Source organism: Poecile atricapillus, chromosome 2 (genome assembly GCF_030490865.1).
Source record: "Poecile atricapillus isolate bPoeAtr1 chromosome 2, bPoeAtr1.hap1, whole genome shotgun sequence".
Classification (NCBI taxonomy): Eukaryota; Metazoa; Chordata; class Aves; order Passeriformes; family Paridae; genus Poecile; species Poecile atricapillus.
The window spans coordinates 142,126,479-142,148,413 of NC_081250.1; the positions used below are offsets into that span (position 1 = coordinate 142,126,479).

Consider the following 21,935-nt stretch of genomic DNA (forward strand, 5'->3'; position numbering starts at 1 on the left):
AATGGAAAAAGCAGCAGATTTCTGCAAGGTACTTTTGTGCCAGCTAAACAGCATTTTTACACACACCCCCACATCAACCTTAAATCAAAATTTAGTAAGACCCTAGAGAAGAGCTGGCTAGTGCATACTGAGGATGTCTTTGAAGTGAACATTTCCTGCAGTATGGGAAGCACTTGACAAGTTCAGAACACTGAATGAGAAGTCCAGCTCTAAGTCTATTATTCTCAGGTTCCTGCTTACACAACCACACGTGAACACCCAACTACTGGAGTCAGAGGCTGCCATCTGTGTTGGAGCAGCTTCAACACGTGCACCATAAATGCTGCAAGTTCCTGGAGCAGCAGGAGAGTGAAATGGTACCACTTGTGCCCCATTCCGATTCAGGCTGCCCAGGAGAGCAAGAAAGGTTGCTATGAACTGTTGCCACTGTGATGTTTCATGGCATTTAATAATTTCTAATGCCTATTTTTATTAATAAAACACTCATTATAGATCAAAATCTACAATATTTATGTAACCAAAATCTGTATCATGCTTGCTGTAAATTTTACACGCTTTTTAAAGCTTTCATTCACTTTCAGTGCTGACTGTCTTATTGACACTGATTAATAAGCAAGCAGACACTAAGAAAATACCAGTTTAATAATAAAGGATTCAGCTGTTAACAGAAATAATATTTCAGAAGCTTTATTTTTCTTACACACAAAATCATTAAGGCAGTTTATGCCTCCTCCTGCAGAAATCAAGCACCCAATGAAATCTCTTAGTTTTGCAACATATTCTACTTCATCACTGAATGGAATAAATATTACTTCTATTAAACTCAATAAAAATATAGTTGTGCAAGATCAAATAGTTTCTCTGAATTTGCATCTGGTCTAAGTGGGACTCTGACTTAAAATTTCCCTTTTACATTAACTTATTTTTCTGATTGTGCTGAAGATGAACACAAGCTGAAATATTTTCTATTTCAGTTATGAATTATTTTCTAGCTCTACCAGCTTTGATTAAAATGCTCTGATCTGGTTAAGGCTGACTTTAAGAAGATTCTGAGGCCTAGAATTATATGAGATAAAATAAATTGCTGAATCAGAAAGTAACTGGTCTCCTCCTTAAATCCACTCTTCCCATGATATTTTCAAAAGCAGAGGCCTGTACGCTGTATTTTCAGAGGCAGCTGTATCAGAGAGGCCACTTATTTCGGAATACCTTGCTATACAAAGCCTTGTACTTCTGTTTTATTTGTTGTCTTTGCTCCGATGTTCGACTTGATAAGACTTCAATAATTTTTTTTTCATCAGTTCCTGAAAAAGAAGATTTGCATAGGGATTTTATAATCAAGAATCTAATGCAGAGGAAAGAAAATGTGACCTCTAAAGAGAAAAAAATCCTGTACATATATCCCCAGTGGTTCCACCTTTAGGATTTGTAGCATCTAAGATTCTTTTGAGGATAATTTTAACTGTAGTCAGCTACAATGTTCAGACCATAAAATAAAATTTCACCATCTCATGCTGTTCATATCAAAGAAATTGAGCCTTCTGTTTGGGAAGGGCAGACACTGCTCCTAAAATCAGGGTTATGCTAGTGCCCATAGGCTGACATAGATGTTTTTGGTGACAATGTTTCTTTGAGCAGTCCCAAGTGATGGGCCACCAGACCCAGTTTATTATGTGTGTGAATGCTGTGCTGGCACAACAGAATGAGGGCACTGGGACAAGAGGCTGGGGCAAGCAAGGATGTGTTTGAACTAGCTCATTAACCCGAAGCCTGGATGTACACCCAGTAAAAAATTTGTTTCAATTTTGCTAAATGGAAAAGGAGCTGGAACCAGCCTGGATGGTCTCAGTCTCTGCCAGTGCTGTTTTGCTTGGCAAAAATCAGAGTGAAGTGGGAACGTTGGGTTGCCCAAAGAGACACAGCTGCTGTGCTGCCCATCACAGAGGGCAGCAGCCCCCTCCAGGGAAAAAGCCCTCAGTTAGCTTTGAGCTCTAACTTATGCAGTGGACTGAAGAAGGTTGCTAAAGGCAGTGACCTTGCTCTTGTACTTTTGTTCCCCTCTGCCATATAAACAGATGTTTGCACTAAACAGAGCTGCTGGAAGGCATTTATTACAGCTAAAAAGAGACAGGACCACAGTGATATTACCTGGATGTATGAAGAATACAACAGGGCAGCTATTGCATTAACACAGATATGCTGGTGCACTTCCATCTAAGGGCCAGCAGATTGACTCAGGCATTATTTCTTCATGACAAGTACCAAAATTGAGAATGTGAGCCAGGACAGACATATGATGGCTTGTGATGGACACTGCCCAAATGCCCATAGTGTATCAAGGGTTAGGATGGCAGACCAAAGGCATCAAAACACATGCAAGGTCTGTCCACACATCCTGCTGGTGGTCACTGCCCCACACTCTCCTTGTGCTCTGCCATCTGATGCCTTTGTGTGGCCATCTCTGGGCTTTGTGCTGGGCCTCATTTCAGGCTTGTAGGAGCAGGAACCAACAAGGGTTTCTGAGTGGCAACCAGCACAAAGGATAAAGATACAAATTATATTGGTATTCAGCAACAGCTGATATGTTTTCATCCCTCATATCACCACCAGGTACATGGAGGACAACTTTAGGGCATCTTGTTCAGTTCTTCCTGCTTAGATCCAAGGCAGAAGACATGATCCAATTTTAGAAGGAATTACACTCCTATTTGATAATCTTGGGTTAAACTCTCAGGGGACTTCTCTGGACAACTGTCTTGAGAGGGCTCAGTTGGTACAACAGGAACAGTTCCTAAAATTCAACACCAAGCCAGCTGATTCTGAATGTCACTGCTATACCAGGAAGAAATGCTTAAATTCACATATTAACTGTGCAAACACCTGGAGTGAATTAATGACTTATTTATCTTGTGTGCTGCCTGGATATTTTTCCTTTACTGTACATTGTCACTTAGGATCTCATGAAACACTATGCATTCCTCACTCACATCAGTGCAGTCAGGCAGCTTACTTTATTTTCAGTTAAAAAATCACTGATGAAGGTTGAAATCACTGTAAATTCCTTTCACCTGATGGAGCTGCAGTGGGCTCTGATGAAATATGGAGGTGATGATGTTCTTTACTGGTCTCTGGAGGCCTGAGAAAGGATATATAACCATGACCTTAATCTGACCCGACTAGCTGGACCCCGTGACTGTCAAATTAGTCTTGACAGCTTGATGCTCCTATTACAGGGAGCAAATACCTTGTTCACCCTAATCCTCTGGAGACATGCAATTATCAAGCTAGATCTTACCAGTCTTTGAGGAACAAGCTGGCTTCCCTTCCCACTTATCTCCATGGGTGTGACTGTTCTTTGCGTCACTATGTGACAGAAAGCATAAAGATTACCTAAAACTGGTTGGAACAGTTGGTTTGGCTAAGTTCATGTACATGATCTTTGTAATATTGATCTGCCCTCTGTACAAAATCCAAGAATCTCCAAAGTCTTTCTTACCTGCTCCTTTGCAGGCACTGTATATTTTCTTGGCATCTCGCTCTGCATCAAAGCCGTGATGGTGGCGTTTGTGGGTTGACTGGAAAGATGGAGACACAACAGACACATGGCAAATAATTTTGCATTAGAATGACAGCACTTTGGGCCAGCTTCTTGCTTGACCTTTGTTCACACCATCTAAACCTTGAAGTCCAGGCTGGGCTTTGCTGAAATAACTTCATACTAGGCATCTTCATGTCAGATAACAACCTCAATCATCTGGATAAAAACTGTTCCTGAAAACCGTTCTTGTATGATGCATTCATGTAAACAAGATAATTGGAGATCTAGAATGTGATAAAGCTGGGTTTTTTGTTGCTGCTGAGGTTTTTTCATTTAGTTTTTTATTTTGGCAAAATAATACATGTGGCTACCTTGAGCTAAATTTACAGGGACAGGACAATAACTCAAAGTCCACAGTCACGGCAGCAGTTTACAGCCTGACATATCAAAGTAAACAGAAAACCATGTCTGCTCCTTCTAATCTGACAAGCTGTGAATCACAGGGGCTGCAATGCTGGTACACCCTTCATTCTGCTGTTTCTCAGAAAAGAGTAGAATTATCTGAGACCGCAATGATAGCAATGATTTCAGCTCCTCTAATATGATTAATAAAGATTTTTAAATGCCCAAACTCTAAAATAGTAGTAGAAAATAGGTCTCAGGCTCCTAAGTCAAGTAGCACAAGTCAGTATGCACAGACACTCAGGGGGGCTAAGTTGGCAGGGCTTTGGCATTTGGTTTTAAATGGCAACATGTGGATCAGGCTGCTTGCTTTGCAGGGCTGCCAGGCACTGGCACCACCACTGTTACTTAAGAGTTATGATACTGCAGGGCATGGCAGTCTGCTTTTAATCCCTTCTGAAAATGCCACCAGCCTGCTGAGGAGCAGAAGATGTTAAATGGCTGATTAACCTCCTTGTCTCTGGGGGTAGCACAGGGCAGAGACCATTCCTGAAAGACATTAGGCACAACATCATTCTGCTTGTGGAATAAAGAGAATTTAAGCACATGGCTGTGGGCCATGCTCTGCCACATACCCATCAGGCCAGAGAACAACATGTTTTATTTACAAGTATAGATACAGTCTGAAAGTCTGTTTGTTGGTATGCTTCAAAAGTGTCATGCTGTCATCTACTTGTTCTGGTGAAAGAGCTACAGCTCTGGCTAAAGGGGTCCTCTGTCAAAAGGCAGAGGGTCAGTTCCCAAGGAGGAAACCTCAGATCCAGTCCCTACAGTGCTTTATCAACGTGCCTTTGTGATTGACTGAAGCCATTTAGCTACCTGGCTTTTCCAATGCAGTTAGCAGCTAGGGTACAGCCTACTGCTAATGGTAGCTGAAATAGAAAGTTGTTTTTACAATTATAACAATTAGTAAGGTACAATAACAATGCAATAATTTCTCTTCATCTCTACAGCACAAGGTAACACTTTGATTGCCCCATCATTTTGACAAATGTTGCTTTTAAAGATATATCCTATTGTGTGCTCACACAAGTTTTCCTAAACCTTTCTAACAAGATGGAAATACTTGTATATACATAACTAATATTTTCTAGCCTTCAAATTTCCTGACAGTTTGGGTCAAAATGGAAAGGCAAAAACACAAAGTGAGAAAGCAGATGCACTGATAACTATTCAAAATTAATTCCATTCACAGTTTTCTATTATAGCAGGTAGGTGCTTCTCCTTTGATGGATTGTACAAATCTCCTTCAATTGATGTACAAAGGAAATGGACTGACAGTCTCAGAGAGCTGAGGCTGTTCAGCATGGAGAAGGCTCCAGGGAAATACCATTGCTCTGGCTCTTTACTGTTAGTATGCTTAGTACATCTTGCTGTCTGTGTTAGGCAGGCAGTATTGAAATTATTCTAGAGTTGTTTGCAAAGCAAACCAAAAGAACCAAAGAAGCAGCTGAAAAAACAGAAAAAAAGGGGGAAATTCTGTAGCACAAAATACAGAGAAAAGTGCTAACATATCATATGTAGATATTTGACTACTTTGCAATTGTCCAAGTGCTATTCTAATTTATAGACTCTCAGGTTCTCTGCAACAGTAAGAGTAGAGAACTGTTGCTTCACATTCACTGCCTCCTGACTTGGGACGGAGGGTGCAGTGGTGAGAAGTGAGAAGAAAAAGGCTTCATCTGTGATTGTCTCCCACTTTTCAGACATTCAGCCTGGACAGAAACACCTGCAGAAACACACAAAGGTGGGAGCTGGTTTGTCCTTTGCCATGCCTTGCCCAGCAGAAGTGCTGGGCTGTGGGAATTGCCCTTACCATGCTGGTGCTGCTGCCTCTGCAGCTCCCACTGCCCCAGCCCTACTGCAGGTGCACCTGGTCATGGTAAGGTCGTGGCAGGACTTGGAGAGAGTGGTTTTTTCTCTCGTGATGGCTGGTCAGTTATCCTCAGGTTTACTGAGCCCCTTATTCCTAGGTACAACTTGCATTGGAGGTGTTTTGTTTGTGTGCAGCACAGGTGCAACAGGCAGGAAAATGGTACCACCAGAAACTGAAATAACACTGTAGATTTATGATTATTGATAAAGACATAAATACAGAAACATTTCTTTTCAAGGCAAAGATCATGCAGGAAGAAAGGCCTGTTTTGATGCTCAGGACATGTTCATTTTAAAGCACCAGAGGAATTTATTGAGTCAGCTCAGCTAAAGCCTCTGTCTCCAAGAAAATTACTGCAAAACATTAAATTATGTGCCTGGGGGATACCATTTTTATAGTACTGTGTGTAATACTAGCAACATCTTTATAGAGAGAAATCTGACACTGTGGTAAGCGACTGTCAAAGCCAGCTCCTGGGTCATCTGAGAAGCACTGGCTAAAATTCACTACTTGCTGAGTCCCATCCTTGACCTTCCCACTGACCACTGACACAGCTTCCCAGTGCAGGAGAGGGAGAGCTGCTTCAGAGTGTACTCCTTACCCTGTGAATTTTGACAGGTGGATTTTCCTGTAGGGGATATACGGGAAAATCGATTGATGTTTAATACCATTTGTAACCTGCAGTCATTTTTCTTCTAAAAACATGGGCAGAACCACTTTAATATAGTTCTTTTTTTTAGAGTTAGGATTTAGATTAGATTAGGTTAGATTAGATTAAATTAGATTAGTTACTGATTTAGAAGTATTCTAGTAAATTTGGTGAGCGCAAGATGTGGAGTCTGAAATATCAGGTGGACAGTCTGCAAACAACTTTGAAGTTGGACATAGGGTGTAAGGGAACTTGCTTTCACAAATTGATCCAGCTCCGTCCACTCATTTAATTTTATTCTCATTTCTTTCCTATAGTTCTATATTTATTAATGTGTTCAGAGATTTATTAATGATCAGAGTTCTGATGGTAAAAAATATTCTTTTCACTTCCAGCATAGTTGTACTTATGGCCTGTGTCAACTTGTTTTCTCTTATCCTGAATAGTTTTTTGTCTCACTCAAGTGTACTTTAGACAATAATCTCTTTCCCTTGCAGCTTTGGCTAAAATTGCCACAGAGTTATTTGTATTAAACTAGACAGTTTATAAAAGATCTAAAACTAACTTGTTTTGTTCTAACTTGTTTTAAAGCACACCAAGTAGTTTTTCCTAATCTGACTTTGGGGAGCTGTAAGATGAGTTTATAGTTGACAATGATCTGCAATGCTTAGAGAAGCTTTGTAGATTTTTCTTTGATGTTTCAGCATGTGGAGCCCTTATGGAGCGCAAATAAACAGTTTAACAAAGGTCAGCAAACCCAAAAGAATGTGATGGGGGTGGGAAAAGAGTTCTGATGCATTCAAGGCATCAGTAGCTAGCATTGGTAGGTTGCTGCAATACATTGCAGACACTCCTACAAATCTAGTATTTTCCTCAGGCTAAAGACAATTAATCTTGCTCATCTGTCAGTAGACAAGAACAGAAGTGCTACCATGAACATGTCAGGTAGTTTCCTGTATTGCAAAAGAGAGATCTCTCTGAAAACAGCTGATAATCCAGCTTGAGCAATCAGCTATTTTTCCATTTCCATCATCTCATGCAGATGCCACAGGCCTGCTCAGGAGCAGGTTTATGGGGGAGTACTGTCAGAATAATGAAAAGAGCAGCGGCTCAGGGTGCTGGTCACCCACTGCAGCTCAAACAGAGACTGCTGATGATGATGTACGTGGATAAATGCAGACACAGACCCTTAAAGAAAATCACTGGGAAGAGCCAGGAGGAGTGTGGCTGCTGACCAGAGCAGATGACACGCAGCTCTAGTAGCTGTAGGAAAAGCTCTAAAGAGAGCTGGATTGATCCAGGTATGCTGAGTGCCTACCCGTCTTCATTTTTGCCAGGTACAATTTATGTGCTTCATTTAGAGGATGTCTAACTTCAAGCTTTTCTTTGGCTGCTGCTTAACAGAAATAAAAATTAAATCTAAAAGTGGTGCAGATAGAAAGGGCAGACTGACCTGGCCATGCTCTTTACAGCATTAACTCATATTCTTGAGTGGGATCAGGAAAAAAAATTGGGGCAGTATTTAGTTGTCTAAACATAGATTTCTGGTGCTGTTAGGATGTCCCAGGGTAAGCTGCCTGCTGCCTGTCAGACGTCAGTGGTCTCCTGTGGGCCTGCACCCATCAACCTGATGTAAATGTCTACATTGTAGATACTGGAGGTGGGCTACACAATCATGCCAGAGTTTTTCCACCCATTTTTTTCTTCTTCACATATATTTAATTATGTTTGAAAAATGAGGTTTTAAAAATAATAACATAAACTAGTTCCACATGCATCAATCTGAGCTTTCCTTTCCATCAAGCAGGTGAGCACCAGCAACCTCTCTGCCTGCTTTCCCAGAGATTTACAGCTCCTGTCTGCCTGATTTTGGTTCCTCTACTGCCTACTAGAGCTGAAACAATTCCTGTGATGGGCACAATGGCCCAACTGTGTGGATGCTCTGGTGTCTTAGAAGGGTTGAGTTCATGCTTCAGTCTTTTGTTCAGGGAATTTTTAATGGAGTCTCTCTGTTCTTAAGATTTCCAAGAAACACTACAGGCAGTACTAATTTTGAGATTAGTACATTGCTAGTAAATTAATCTAACATTGTCTGGTGGGTTCAAATATTTTTAGCTAGGATAACAGATATCTACATATTGCAGCATCTTGCATTCTCTTGCATCCTGTTTCTTCAGGAAGCCAAGTCCCAAACAATCCATAATGTCCTAAAGGTGAGGACAAGAATACCAGAAAAATAAACAATCAAGTCAAAGCAACTGAAAACCCATCCTAGATAGGAAGCTATAGAACCTGTTGAGATTTCTCACCATGTACAGTCACTGAGCCACCAGCACAAAGACCTTTGGGGAGCCCAATCTCCAGCTAATGAACCATTTCTCCAGCTCAGCACTGGGAGCTGTCAGGACTGGTTTGGGCAGAGCTTCTTATTCTTCACAGATATTTAATTACTGCTCTAGGCGATGGTTAAGTGAGCTGACATCTCAAGGTGCCTTCCAGTTCTATGATTCCTGTCTTTATCTTTCGTGTGGAGAAGAAAATTTATTTTCTCTGTGTAGCAGGAAATATTCCAAACCATCTAGTCACCTTGTTTGCATAACAAACAACAGGACCAGGGTGTGCATCTCATTGGTTAAATTGTATCTAATACACTTAGATCACAGAAGACAGCTTTTGGCAAATCAGCACCTACATGATTAATTTTTTATAAACACACATATACTCAAGATTAATTATTTATCTTGGCAAAAGTCTTTAATGAGCTTTAATGCAACTGGAATCCAGGGTTAACTAGACTAACAGTAATGACTAGGTAAAAAAAAAAGGACATGTGTTCTTCGATCTTGTGGTTAAAACCTTCTAGTACATCACATGTTGTCAGGATAACATCCTGTTATCAGAAGAAACTCTGAACCCCCACCCAAAGTAGTCTTTAAGACAGCCTCATCACTCATCTCAAGCATTTCCATCTGTGGAGAATAATAAAATACAAAAACAAACATAGGAGTAGGCTGCTGTATTTTCATCCTGATCTACTTCCAAAGACAGACTGAAAACATGATGCTACATTTGTACTTCACCCACAGTCTGATTTACTAAAACAGACATTCCCAGTCATAAAAGGTTGACCTGCTGAGAAGGCTCAAGACCATCAATTAGAAAGAGCAGAAAAGCAGATAAAGCTCATTTCACTGCAGTGTGTGGGTACTCCCATGAGAAAAACTTCCAAATATTAGAGCTCTTTGATATAATTAAAGTCATGCATAAATATAAGCAAAAGAAACAAAGAGAAATTACTGGTAGGCAGGGTCAGGTCTCATTTAGTGGGAAAAGCCACTCAGGGTGAGGATATTTCATCATTAGCAGATGATACAGTCACTATCTCCTATCATCCTTCCACCAAAGTAAGGGATTCTTCTGCAAGCGCTTCTTCAGTAAAGTTCAAGTAATGGGGCTCAATCATTCAGGTAGAAATTTCTGTGAAATGTAAAGGCTTTTTCACACAGGATCAGAGTAGATGGGCACTAACATCTAAAAACAAACAGAAGTAAACAGATGTGGCATGTTGGCAGCAGGGCTGTATCAGCAAGCACTGGGGTTTGTGCTGTGGTAATAACAAGGTGGGGTTGACAAAGACATTTTTGACAAATGAATTGGCAAAGTGCAACCTTAAGACATCCTTTTGCCAGCAATGTTCCTTCACCTGTTTTGTAAAATGTACCTCTCATTTTTGTTTGCTTGCTCATTGTCAACCACAATATGCAGCTGAAAAATTGCCAAGTGCCTCCTTGCCTGCTCAGAGTATGGGATCAGTGTCTCCAAATGCCATCTGCCATCTGCCAGCCAGGCTGTCATTCTTCCAAATCCTTGCAGCTGTTTTGTGTCTAACAGCTGCATGACACACACTGTCAGCTTGCTTGTTCCTGATGGTTTGGTGCTATCAGGATCAAAACAATTTCTACATGAATTCTATACTGTATAAGAAATATGTGTAAGTTTCATGGATTAGTCAACAGCCTTTGCAATGACTCTGTTACTCTTTCCAAACAGAGAGGTGCAAACATTGTTTTCTACATCTGGGACTAAACCTGCAGTGGCAACAAGATCCTCATAGAATCAGTCACATTTACTTTTTCCTATTACAAACAAGTGGCAATAGTGAAGACAATTGTTCTGACAGTTATTTAAACTGCAAAATTAAAACCATCTTTCTCCTACAATGTCCCTCCTATTTCTAGTAGCTATTAATATATTATCTATGATTATTTTTTATCCAATTTATTCATGCTCATCATCATGACAGAGAAACCCACAATTAAGAAAAAAATGTAAGTTTGGGGTGGTTTTCTCATGGCTGAATTTTATACTGTCCAGTTGTAATATTTTCAAAACTTTTTGTGGCTGATGCAACACTTTAACACTGAGTACTTTTAAAACCTGTTAGCTTAACTGCAGCTTTTATTTCTAGAGGGCACCTGCATGGGGCTGGCACAGAGGACATGGGGCTGACAAGGCCCTGACTTGTCTGGTGGGGCTGCTGAAGCCAAGGCAGGAAAGGATGGTAGAAATCTTCAAAGACACCATGCCTGTAGTTAGACATGAGTCATGCCTCACATCACTTCCTTTGATTACTTATCTTGCAAATGGAAGCTATACAAAATGCAAACAATTTGCTTTATTCACCACAGATAAATCTGTATTCTAAGTTGGCAATAATTCTTTGTTATGATGGGGGCAGACTCCTTTTATTTTATTGACTATAAAACCTGGTTGGAAAACACTTGGATAATAGCATATTTTACCTATTTTTTCAGCTGAGATATCAGATTTTTAACTCAAGTGTTCTTATGTCTTATTAAAAATTGACACTCATTACCTCCACTAAGACTTATGATGAGCTAACCTTGATGGAACTGAAGTAAATTCTTGTGTATGCCAGCATGAAAGTTAACATAACTTAAGAATACCTACAGGGGGCTCAAATCCAGAGGCACAATCTTTGGGAACATCATGTTCACCCTTGCATGTATTTTAAAGTTCAGTTATTTAAAGGGACAAGAACTTGAAGGATGTGGCACCCCATCAGGGAAGCCTCAAGATGACATGCTTCACCCCTTGGTTCTTTCATTGTTTCTAAAATACATCTCTGTAAGACACTCTATCTAAACATCATCTATACATTCACAGACACACAGAAGTGCTATTACTATACAGATATGCATGTTTAGTGTCCAACAAACCAACTGTGGCTACAGAACGTGGAGGTTTGTGCATCTAACACCTTTCTACCTCACAAGAAGGAGGTGGAGGAAGTTTCAAGATATTCCCAGGTCAGCTGAATCACATAACGCAGCAATCTGTCCACTCTTCAGCCACTAGCCATAATAAACAATAAAGACAGAGTCCTTTTCTGGATAGCAACTGTTGAAAATTCTATATTATTCGAAAGTAGCTAAACTCTTGCTTGACATAAGTAGTTAGAGTGGTGGGGCAACAAATTGAACTTTATCTAAACCATATGGCTATGTTGTGTAAGTCAAAGATGGATTACAGAGAAATCTGGAGCTAATAATCTGGTAATTAAGAATAGTATAGATAGACTGTAGTGAAATGTGAACAACTAGAACATTAGTAATAGTTAGAATAGAGAAAGCTAGCAGCTTTAGTATTACTTAAAAATGAATGCCTAGAGTGGGCAGCCCATTGATTGTGGTATATGAACTGTAACAACCATGCTCCAACATGGAATACAGAACTGACCAAAACCCCCACCAAAACCAGCCTCAGGGCATGCGAAGATGACCAGGTAGCAACCATCTGGTAACAAACCAGTGAACCAATACAGAGGGATAAGACCCCTAATATTATCATTTGTATGGAGTGTTGCACGAGGAATGGAGAGTTTAGATTGTGAGGGTTTAGTTGCCAAGCGGTTTCTTTGTTCGGGCTCCTAAACTTGAGCTACCAGATATAACTGATTTGTGCCAATAACCCCCCTAATAGAGATGAGAGTCCAGTGAAAAAAATTCTTTAACAACAGAACTCGGCAAAGTATATTAAAAATGTTGTAGACAAAGAAAAGCATTAGAGTCCAGATACTTTATATTTTTTAATGTTTTTGTAAAACATAACTGTTTGACCTATTTCCATCATGTAAAACATTAATGTATCAACTCTGATATTTTGGATGAGTTCTGGTTTTTTTGCTACAAATGCATTGTAATTTTTTCATGGTTAGATGTTTGTTAGCACCTATTACAGCAGCACTCACAGGACAGCCTCAGATCTAAAAAGAACAGCAAATATCCTGTATAATAAGAGACTCTGGAAATGAAAAGAATCTTCCACAGCTTTTCCCCAGTGGTGGGTAGCTAAACAAGAAGTTATTTCTGTCTTCTGCTGACTGTGGGCTTACGGCCAGGGGCAGAACAAGAATTGCCTGTCACTGAACACTGGTCTGCCAGGAGAAGTAACAAAGAGCAATTGTTGAGCTTCATGATGAGATAATAAAATCATGCTATGGTAATGCTTGTACTAGGGAAACATTTCTACAAGGACAGTAATGTTCATAGGCAACAGAGAGTTGTTGTGAGTTTTGTGAGCTTATGCCCAAGAGGGCTCCTCAGGCAGATACGTTCCCCAGGTAATACTTACTTTTTGACCTTCAAGTTGTCAAACCATATGGCCCACAACAACCTTATACTTAATCCCCTTATACTATAGAGTCCTCCCTGGAAGAAGGTTTAATCTGCTTTGTAATGACAAGATGAAACTCAAGGGTGTTGCAGAGAATCTCAAAAAATTTGAATTAAAACCAAACAATTCACCCCAACCCCAAGATTAATTAAACTCACAAACACCACAGAATCATGCATAAACAGTCTTCATGGATTTTTGAGAGACAGAAGATTTAAAAAAATTTACACAATTTCACATAACTAAGAATCCATCAAACTTTTCAAATAATAGAATGAAAACCAATGCTGCTATTCCCAAATTGTCCCCAAAGCATCCTTATAGCAGAGCAGCTATCTAGATTTCCAGGTGGATTGACTCTATTTGTGTTAATATTAAGGAGATCAGATGCACAGATAAGCTTGATACAAGTCTGCAAACACAGAAAATATTTAAGAGACTATAAATCGCGAAGGATGTGCAGTCAAAAACATTGTTTGATTGGAGGAAAAAAATTCTGGACTGAGTTGAGAAAGCATAAAGCACATGAAAATATGCAGATTTGGAGTTGTAATGTTGCATCAGGTGCAGCTCTTAATTGGGAGATCCATTTCTGAGAGAAAGGTACACTTTCTCTCAGAAAACCAAAAGGTTGGTTGGAAAATTTTTGCTGAAAGCATTTTTTTCAGTAACATTTGACACTTTCGTTCAAACGAACATATTCAGGAAGATAGGAATTTTGACGAAAGCTCCATTTGAAAATGAGACATTCTGACAGAACTGAAAAGTTCCATTTTAACATCCACATAATGGAAGCTTTTCACTGAAGAATTTCAAGGAGCTTTCAGCTTTCATTAAGAACTCCATTTAAACATGATAGTTAAAAAAAAAGTTTCAAAACATAAAATCATTTAACCAAATAAAATACCTCATTTGACACAGATGATTCATTTCATATTTCTCCCAGCAGAAGCTATTAAATAGAAGTTTAACTTCTGAAATTTCAAAGCAGACAAAATTCTGTTGTTGTATTATTCAACAGAATGAAACAAACCATTTTTACCCAGCTTTCCAGCGCCAGTATTGACCACGAAAGAGAAGCTGCCTCTGTGCATTGCAGAGCCTCCCAAAGCCACCATAAACCACAGCAACAGGTGCTGCAGCACCACAGTGTCCCTTTCAACCTCCACAAAAGAAGTTCTTACTGGCTCATCTGCTGACAAACTGGTAGCCCCTACAGCTGGTTTCCGTATATCCTCCGTGAGTTTGTAAGACTGGCTCTGGAGGTTTAAAAAACACAATGTATAAGAAACTCATAAGCCTGTGGTTACAAAACATGAGATTAGGAGAAACAGCAAACTGCAGCAGAAAAGCTGTGGCAAAAACTTCTATTTTATTCTCTGCTCATCCAGAAGCAGTTCTCTGACACAGATGGAGCCATTTCTCCAAGATTACCTGTAACTTTCTAGGAACAACAATCTGCAATTCCCAGATTAATCTGGGCTGAATGATGGTATTCTCTTCCAACATGGGATCACCCTTGTTCCCACTGTAGCCTACAGCACAACTGCGGTGTACTGTACCCACACCCAAACAACCTAGTCCAGCATGGAGCTCATGCACCTGTAAACCTGCCTGAGCTGCAGTGCTGTGATCACCCCAGCCCCTCTGGACAGTTTAAACGTGAATGGAGTATGTTTGCCCTTCACTGTATTCCATGGATTGTCCACTGAAAGGCTCTCCAGGGCCAGGAGATGCCTGTTGACAGCCCTGTGACCTGTGTGTGTGTGTCCTGGCAGCAGGAGCCTTCTTGGCCTTGTCTCCTGTGCACAGGTGGAAGTGCTGGACACAGGTAGCGTTGCTGAACTGCTCACTCCTCTCCCCTTAGGCCAACAGCAGTCTGCTAAAAGATGGTTTTGAGACGGGACCATCGTCCCATTCACAGGGAGACAAAAAGCTCCTTGGAATTGCAGCTGGAGCTTTATGCAGATTGTATGGGATATCTTTCTCACTCTGCCAAAGAAAATGTCCTGGGGAGCTGGTCCAAAAGCATCAGAACCTTGGCATGTCTCCAGGCCTTGCTGAATTTGGATTTAAAAAATAGTTACACGATAATATAAACCTTACAGAAACTCACTTTAGCCTGTATCAGCAAGCAGGCTGTCTTCTATGATACATACTGCAAAATTGCACTTTTCTGCATTCAAGGAGAAAATGCACTGCTGAATAAATATTGCTTTTATCCACTAGTTTCGAAATTGGAGCTAAGACCCCCATCTTCCTCAGCACAAGCTACTTAATTTGCAGAGGAACTAATTATTCAGAGCTGTCACACAAAAGTTTTTGACAATCAGGTCATTTTGAGGTTAAATGTCTCCATGCAGACAAATGTTAGCAAATATGGTCTCAGTCAAAACTCATGCAATAATTTGATGCAGTAAATCCTGACAGCTGGATTTTCATCGGGGCCTTCTGTAAACACTATACTTTGAGATTACTCCTGTCCCTATTGTTCTGTGATAAACAGCCAAATTTTGAAAGTATTGGCCTTTGCAACAGGAAGTTTTTCGTATATCTTTAGGGAATTATTTTAGTGTTCAGAATATTCCAATACAAATTTGCTGAACTAATTAAAGTTAGCTTTTTCAGGACATCTTGTGCATCATTTCTTTTTCTCAAAATGGAAGTGCTGTCCTGTTTAAGCCACAAGGAGCTTTAAAGCATTCAGGACTTGTGTGTTGCAGTAATAATTTCACTATTCATGTACTGTAATGAAGCAAGGTTACCAGCTGCATACAAGTTTTCCCCACAAAGTAGATTTTGAGTTTAAATCTTCACTTGCAGCTGTATTAATGCCATAGAAAGTGAAAATCGACAAAAGTAAACCCAGGAAATCATTGCATTCTTGACAATCCAAATTAAGTAACTACTTACATGTGAACTGCCCATTTTTTGCTTAGTCTGAATGTGGAAGGTGCAACTCTTCTGCTCTTCAATAAAACAAGCATCCAGTTGGAATAGCTAAATACTACCTAACCCTGGGTTAATCAATAACTTCTGACATTATTTAAGTTCTAGTCATTGCAAGGTGGGGTGTATTCATTATTACATGGTGGCTTTATTATCCCTGCTATCTAATATCACATCCTGTTGTGTCATGGAGCTGACCGATTTCTCTAAGAACAATCAGGATTTCACAATGTAAGCCTCAATATTATACATACTGATTTATCTAATTCTTATTACAGTGATTTTAAACAGAAAAATATCGTAGCATCCAACACGAGCTTTCCAAACATATCAGAGAGAAAGATGCCTCCTTTGAAGGGTTTATATCAGATCTTATGGAATTTAATGGTATTTAATATGCCACTGAGGACCCTCAGCTCCTACAAAACATTTTGAATAGAATCTTACTGTTTTAATTTGGTTTATGTGATCAGGTTTTGGTAGTCAGGGGATTTCAGGGGTGTCCCCATGCTGGACAGAGCCAGGGTGAGCTGACTCTAAAATGAACTCTCTCCAGAACAAAGTTGAGCCCCATCAATGATGCTGGTGGTGCCTCTGTGATAATATATTTAACAAATGGCAAAAATTACTGGGCACCAGTTGTGAGAGAGGAACAAGAAAAATGTGAAGGAAACAGCCCTGCAGACACCCAGGTCAGTGAAGAAGGAGGGACAGGAGTTGCTCCAGGTGCTCTAGCACTTCAGACTCCCCCGCAGTCCATGGTGCAGCCCATGGTGAGGCAGCTGTGCCCCTGAGGCCATTGAGTCCCCAGGGGACCAGAGATGCTCCTGCAGCCCATGGAGGTCCCTGGGGGAGCAGAGATGCTCCTGCAGACCATGGAGGTCCCTGGGGGTGCAGAGATGCTCCTGCAGCCCATGGAGGTCCCTGGGGGAGCAGAGATGCTCCTGCAGCCCACGGAGGCCCCTGGGGGAGCACAGATCCACCTGCAGCCCATGGGGGACTCCAGATGGGAGGAGGTGGGTGTGCCCTGGAGGAAGCTGCAGTCATGGAGAGCTGATGCTGGAGCAGGCTCCTGGCAGGAATGAGAGCCTGTGGAGTGGAGCCCAGGCAGACACAGGTTTTCTGCAGGGCCTGATACCCTGAGGAGGAAGGAGCAGCAGAGACAAAGCATTATGGATTGACTGAAACCACTACTGCCCATTCCCTGCACCACTCAGGGAAAGGAGTTTACTAATTGGGAATGAAGGAATGAGGTTGAGCCTAAGAAGAAGGGTGGGGTCTCAAAAAGGTATTTTTAGTTTTGTCTTTGCTTCTCACTACCTACTATATTTTCAGTTGGCAATAAAGTAAACTAATTTCCCAAAGTAAAGCCTGTTTTGCCCATGACAGTAACTGGTGAATATCGTCCCTATCTTTATCTCAACCCATGACCTTTTTTGCCTTTTTCTTTCCCCTTGTTCTTTTGAGGATGGGGAGTGGGAGGGTAGCTTAGTGGACCTCTGGCAGCTAGCCAAGGTCCTCCTTTAGACCTTAGGCAAGATACTCAGAGAAAAATAAGAAGCCAGAACAAATACATTTGAATTTATAGCGGTTCAGGGGAGGAAAAAACCGAACTATGTAATTCTGTAAAAAGCAAAAGAAAAACACTGTTACTGAAAATGCAGTAATGATTCTAGATTTTAAGTGGACTGATAGGTGCAAAGACCTTACTACCATTCAAACACACTGAAAATAAAATCAGCTTTGATCATGGTGTTCAAACACAAGTAAATCAAATGTGAATATGAAAAAAATTATCCAAAATTCAATGATTTGTGGTAACATACTATCTCAAATGCATCATCAATGAATGCCTTTAATGATCTGGGAACTACTCACTTCTTTCAGAATATTTTTGAGAGTAAAGACCTCCCAATTGATATGAAATGAAATACTATAGTTAGAGGGAAAGTGACTGCAGGGTTTGTTTGGAAATTGAGCATGAGGTCAGGGAGCGCTCACAAACTCAAACACAGACTGGCATTCCTACTGCTTTAACTAATTGTGAGTAAAATACAGCAGTCCAGAAGGTGCAACTAATGAAGGATTTCAAACAAGTAGATGATTGAGCCCTACTATATAGTGCTGTGCAGGCAAATGCTCTATCTAAACATGTAAATAGGCTATCAGTAGCAAAATGATGTGTTACTCTCACTGATCAATTTGGTTGACTTAGCTTATGTTCTGTGGGTTTAAAAGTTTGTACAGTTAACAAGAATTAAGGATTGTATGGTGCTTTTATGCTTTGTAAATAACAGGACTGGCTCCCTGCAGAAGACCTGAGGATCATAGTCCTGTGGGTGACATTCCCCAGGCAATGACAGAGGGACACTCTGAGAATTCAGAAAGGTGAAAAGGAGATGAAATATTATCCCAAGTAGGAAACACCACATTGCAGTGTGGAACTGGACTGGTAACACTGCTACTCTGGAGATCATTGTTGGTGACACCCCAAGTTAGTCCTTGTTTTAAAGGTAACCACAAAACTTTTTACAGTTGATGGATCTTAACTGAGGCTAAATGGAAGAGGAAATTAAAATCTTCAGTCTACTGAAGCAAGTGAAATAGTGAAGCACTGAAGCAGCAACAGGTAAGAACTAAGTGAAACTAAGCTTTTTGTAGAGGATTTGTGGTAGCAGTGTGCCCTCATGGATGGGCAGTGGATGCTTTGTCTGTCTCCAAGAAGATGCAGAACTTTCCCTGGAGAAGGTACCTGGATTTCTGTGTGACAGACAAACACAGCTTGTGGTTTACATCAGAGTCAACAGAATGAATACCTTCACCAACCTTGACCATAGCATTGGTATGAGCTGTGAAATGGCTTTTACAGTGGAACTGGTGCCTGGCACTCCTGTTCAACTCTGCAGAGCTCTGGTGAACTTGTGTGAGACTGAGAATTTTCAGAAAGAAAGACAAGCACAAGAATTCTGAACAGTATTTAGTGATTTATTCAGATAAGTTAAAATGGGGACAGGGTTGACCAGAGACTGATCACAGACTATCAGGGACCAAGAGATTCTCAAAGGTTTACCAGGACATTCACTAACAAGGATAAGCTGCTGGAAGGACTGATGCTTTCATATGTTCCCTCTAAAGAGGTATTTAAGGGCTTGAAAACTGCAGTAGAAGTCCCAAATAAAAAATTCAGCCTATCAACAAGTTTGGCTAAAACCAGACATTTAAAATGAAACTGCCTCCAGCGTCCTTAAAGGAAGTCACTGGATATACTATTTCCAAGGAAAAAATCCCTGGGAACTATTTAATCTAAAGATCCAGTCAACAGTTGCCAATTTGAGTAAGCAGCTCATGGGTACTGCACAAATCACTTATGAAAAAGAGACAAAAGTCATCTTGGAGAGCAAATGTTCTTCACATGTTGGTGAAGGTAGCATGAGCTGGTCAGGCTAGCCAGGGGCAGAAGAAATGTGAGTAGGAGATTTCAGTGCAGATGCTCAGTTCAGAGAGAGCTGCAGCAGTTCAGCTCAGCTCGCTCCTCCAGAGCTCTGCATTTTACTGGCAGGTCCCCACCAGCCCATCAAGTTTGCTGAGCACACTGGAAATCAACTTCTGTTTCAAAATATAGCGGAAGTGACTAGAGGATGCAAAAATGCAACTTCTGTTTTTAAACAAAGAGGAACTGGTTTAAAATCCAGAAAGTAAAGGTAGTTTATTTGAAAGTGTGATGGAGTTATTTTGTTGCAAGAAAAAAACCCAAAAGACTTGCAATAAGGAAAAAAGCAGACTTTAGAAAACTCAGTGAACAAAAAGGTAATGTCTTTTGAGATGGTAATCTCAAGAATGAAGACTGCTGAGAATAACTGGAAGCAAATGCATTAAAATTCAAGAAACAAATTTTCTCTATAAGAAGAAAAGGTAAGAGGTATAGTATGAAAAATGTTTATCAATAAGATTATTCCTGCCAGAAATTAACACCTTTAAGTAAGCAGTTGTGTGCACCAACCCGACTAGGATTAAAAAAAAAAACAAACAAAAAGAGAATAGTCATTATATATAGGCAGTGGCACAAGTCTGTAAAGCATCAAACTAGGGGCAGAAATATCTGAACCAGGGTTGATTTTATATGAGCACTAATTCAGATCAAGGAAAGTCATAAACAACTGGAGAAGGCTACACATAGTGCCCATGTTCCAGGGTAAATCTGCTCATTGTTGCAACTGCCTGAAGGGTCAGCTGGAGAAACTGTAAACTGCACAACATCCTACACATATCATTATCTATCTATCTATCTATCTATCTATCTATCTATCTATCTATCTATCTATCTATCTATCTATATCTCTCTCTCTCTCTCTCTATCTCTCTCTCTATCTCCATCCTGGGAGGGATGCTGGGAGGGAGTGCATATGGTTGTAATAATAGCCTAGGGTTTGAAAAAACCCTAGTGAGCAGTGTGCTCACTTTATATTACATACATGATTTAAACCAATGCGATTATAACTTCAAAGACCTCAACTAAAGTTGCAGGAGTTCAGACTTTTATCTATGACCTTCATTTAGAAAGTGAAGTTGAATCAATGGTCTGCAAACCATTGATTCTCAAATTCATTAATAAACACAGAACAATTTTCTTGTATGGTATCCTTTCTGGTACTAAATTAAAATCCTGTAAGTACTCAAGTACTTTCATTGTTCACTTCTAATCACAGGTCTGCTCAGTTACACTGCCTTTTTTGTGTCAATACTTTCTTTGTAATTGTCTTGCTTTTTCTTCTCTTTTGCCAACCCTATAACTGAAAAGTATGAGGCAGATGATAGCAATATTATTATATGATATTAATTATATTAAAAGAATAGGAATACTCCCTAAATTACTGTTATTCTGAGCATCTGAATATTTAGCTTGTGGATTCTCACATCTGTGTCTTACTGAAAATATATTCAGGTGGTGGTGTGTCTAACAAGAAAATTTACCTGAGAACCATCTGAGAAAAAAATTGTCCTGCCTTATTTAAAGGTGTATCTTAACTGCTGATATCAAAAGTAAACAGACAGTACCAGCCAACAGCCCGTACCATCTGGTTTATGTGGCAATGGGCAAGATAAACCACGTTTTTTATTAATGTCTTTTCACAGCTTATTTATAAACCATTGTGGGGTGTGACAGACAAGGGCTCTTAAGAAATCCTACAACTGGCATTAAGAAGAATTGAGGGATGAGGTCAGATTTGCAGGCTGTGACTGTTCCAAGACTGAATCATGTCGGTGATATGAGCAGGGAGGCCTTATCATAGATTCTGGAGGTGGTGTGAGCTGCTCTTTACTGCAGGGAACCCTGTGTTGGCACCATGGGGCACGCCCGTGGGCTGAGGCTTTGTGTCTCCACAGTTACATGTCAGCGGGATCTTGAAGATGCCATTGGTGCTAAAGGAGAACTAGGTCTCTAGTTCTCCAGAAATTTACTGAAACGTAACAGAGCACACAGAGTTTCCTTCTGCTGCTACTGGTCTCCTTTCAGCTGTCACCACTGCTCCAAGGTTATTGCTGAGAATGCAGCAAACAGCCTTGAAAAATAAATAGAACAAGGGATCAGGGTGTCATGTGCTTTTTTTTTTTTTTTTTTTTCTTATACACAAAATTACTCACTTTAACATTGCTTAGTGTTGAAAATAGAGAGCCCTTCCGACACCAGTAATTCTCCAACAGCCAACAGTAAGAAAATGCTTGGCACTGATTTCGACACAGGTAAAATTTTAAACGACTCAGGA

The 21,935-nt window shown here is 40.3% G+C and overlaps 1 protein-coding gene across 2 annotated transcripts in view; it reads right to left on the reverse strand.

Annotated features, from left to right (window-relative positions):
- The window catches only part of ANXA13 (annexin A13), a 23,458-nt gene extending 7,250 nt beyond the window's left edge, over positions 1-16,208 (reverse strand). The window contains exons 1-4 of one of the 2 annotated variants that reach the window (XM_058831182.1): positions 16,135-16,179; positions 14,406-14,480; positions 3,497-3,575; positions 1,210-1,304 (exon numbers count right to left, since the gene is read on the reverse strand). In XM_058831182.1, the coding sequence (XP_058687165.1) occupies positions 1,210-1,304; positions 3,497-3,575; positions 14,406-14,480; positions 16,135-16,149 (264 nt within the window). In that variant the 5' untranslated portion in view covers positions 16,150-16,179. Of the gene's footprint in view, positions 1-1,209; positions 1,305-3,496; positions 3,576-14,405; positions 14,481-16,134 lie in introns of both variants that reach the window. The other variant, XM_058831183.1, reaches the window with a different exon arrangement.
- Positions 16,209-21,935: the final 5,727 nt, after the last annotated feature.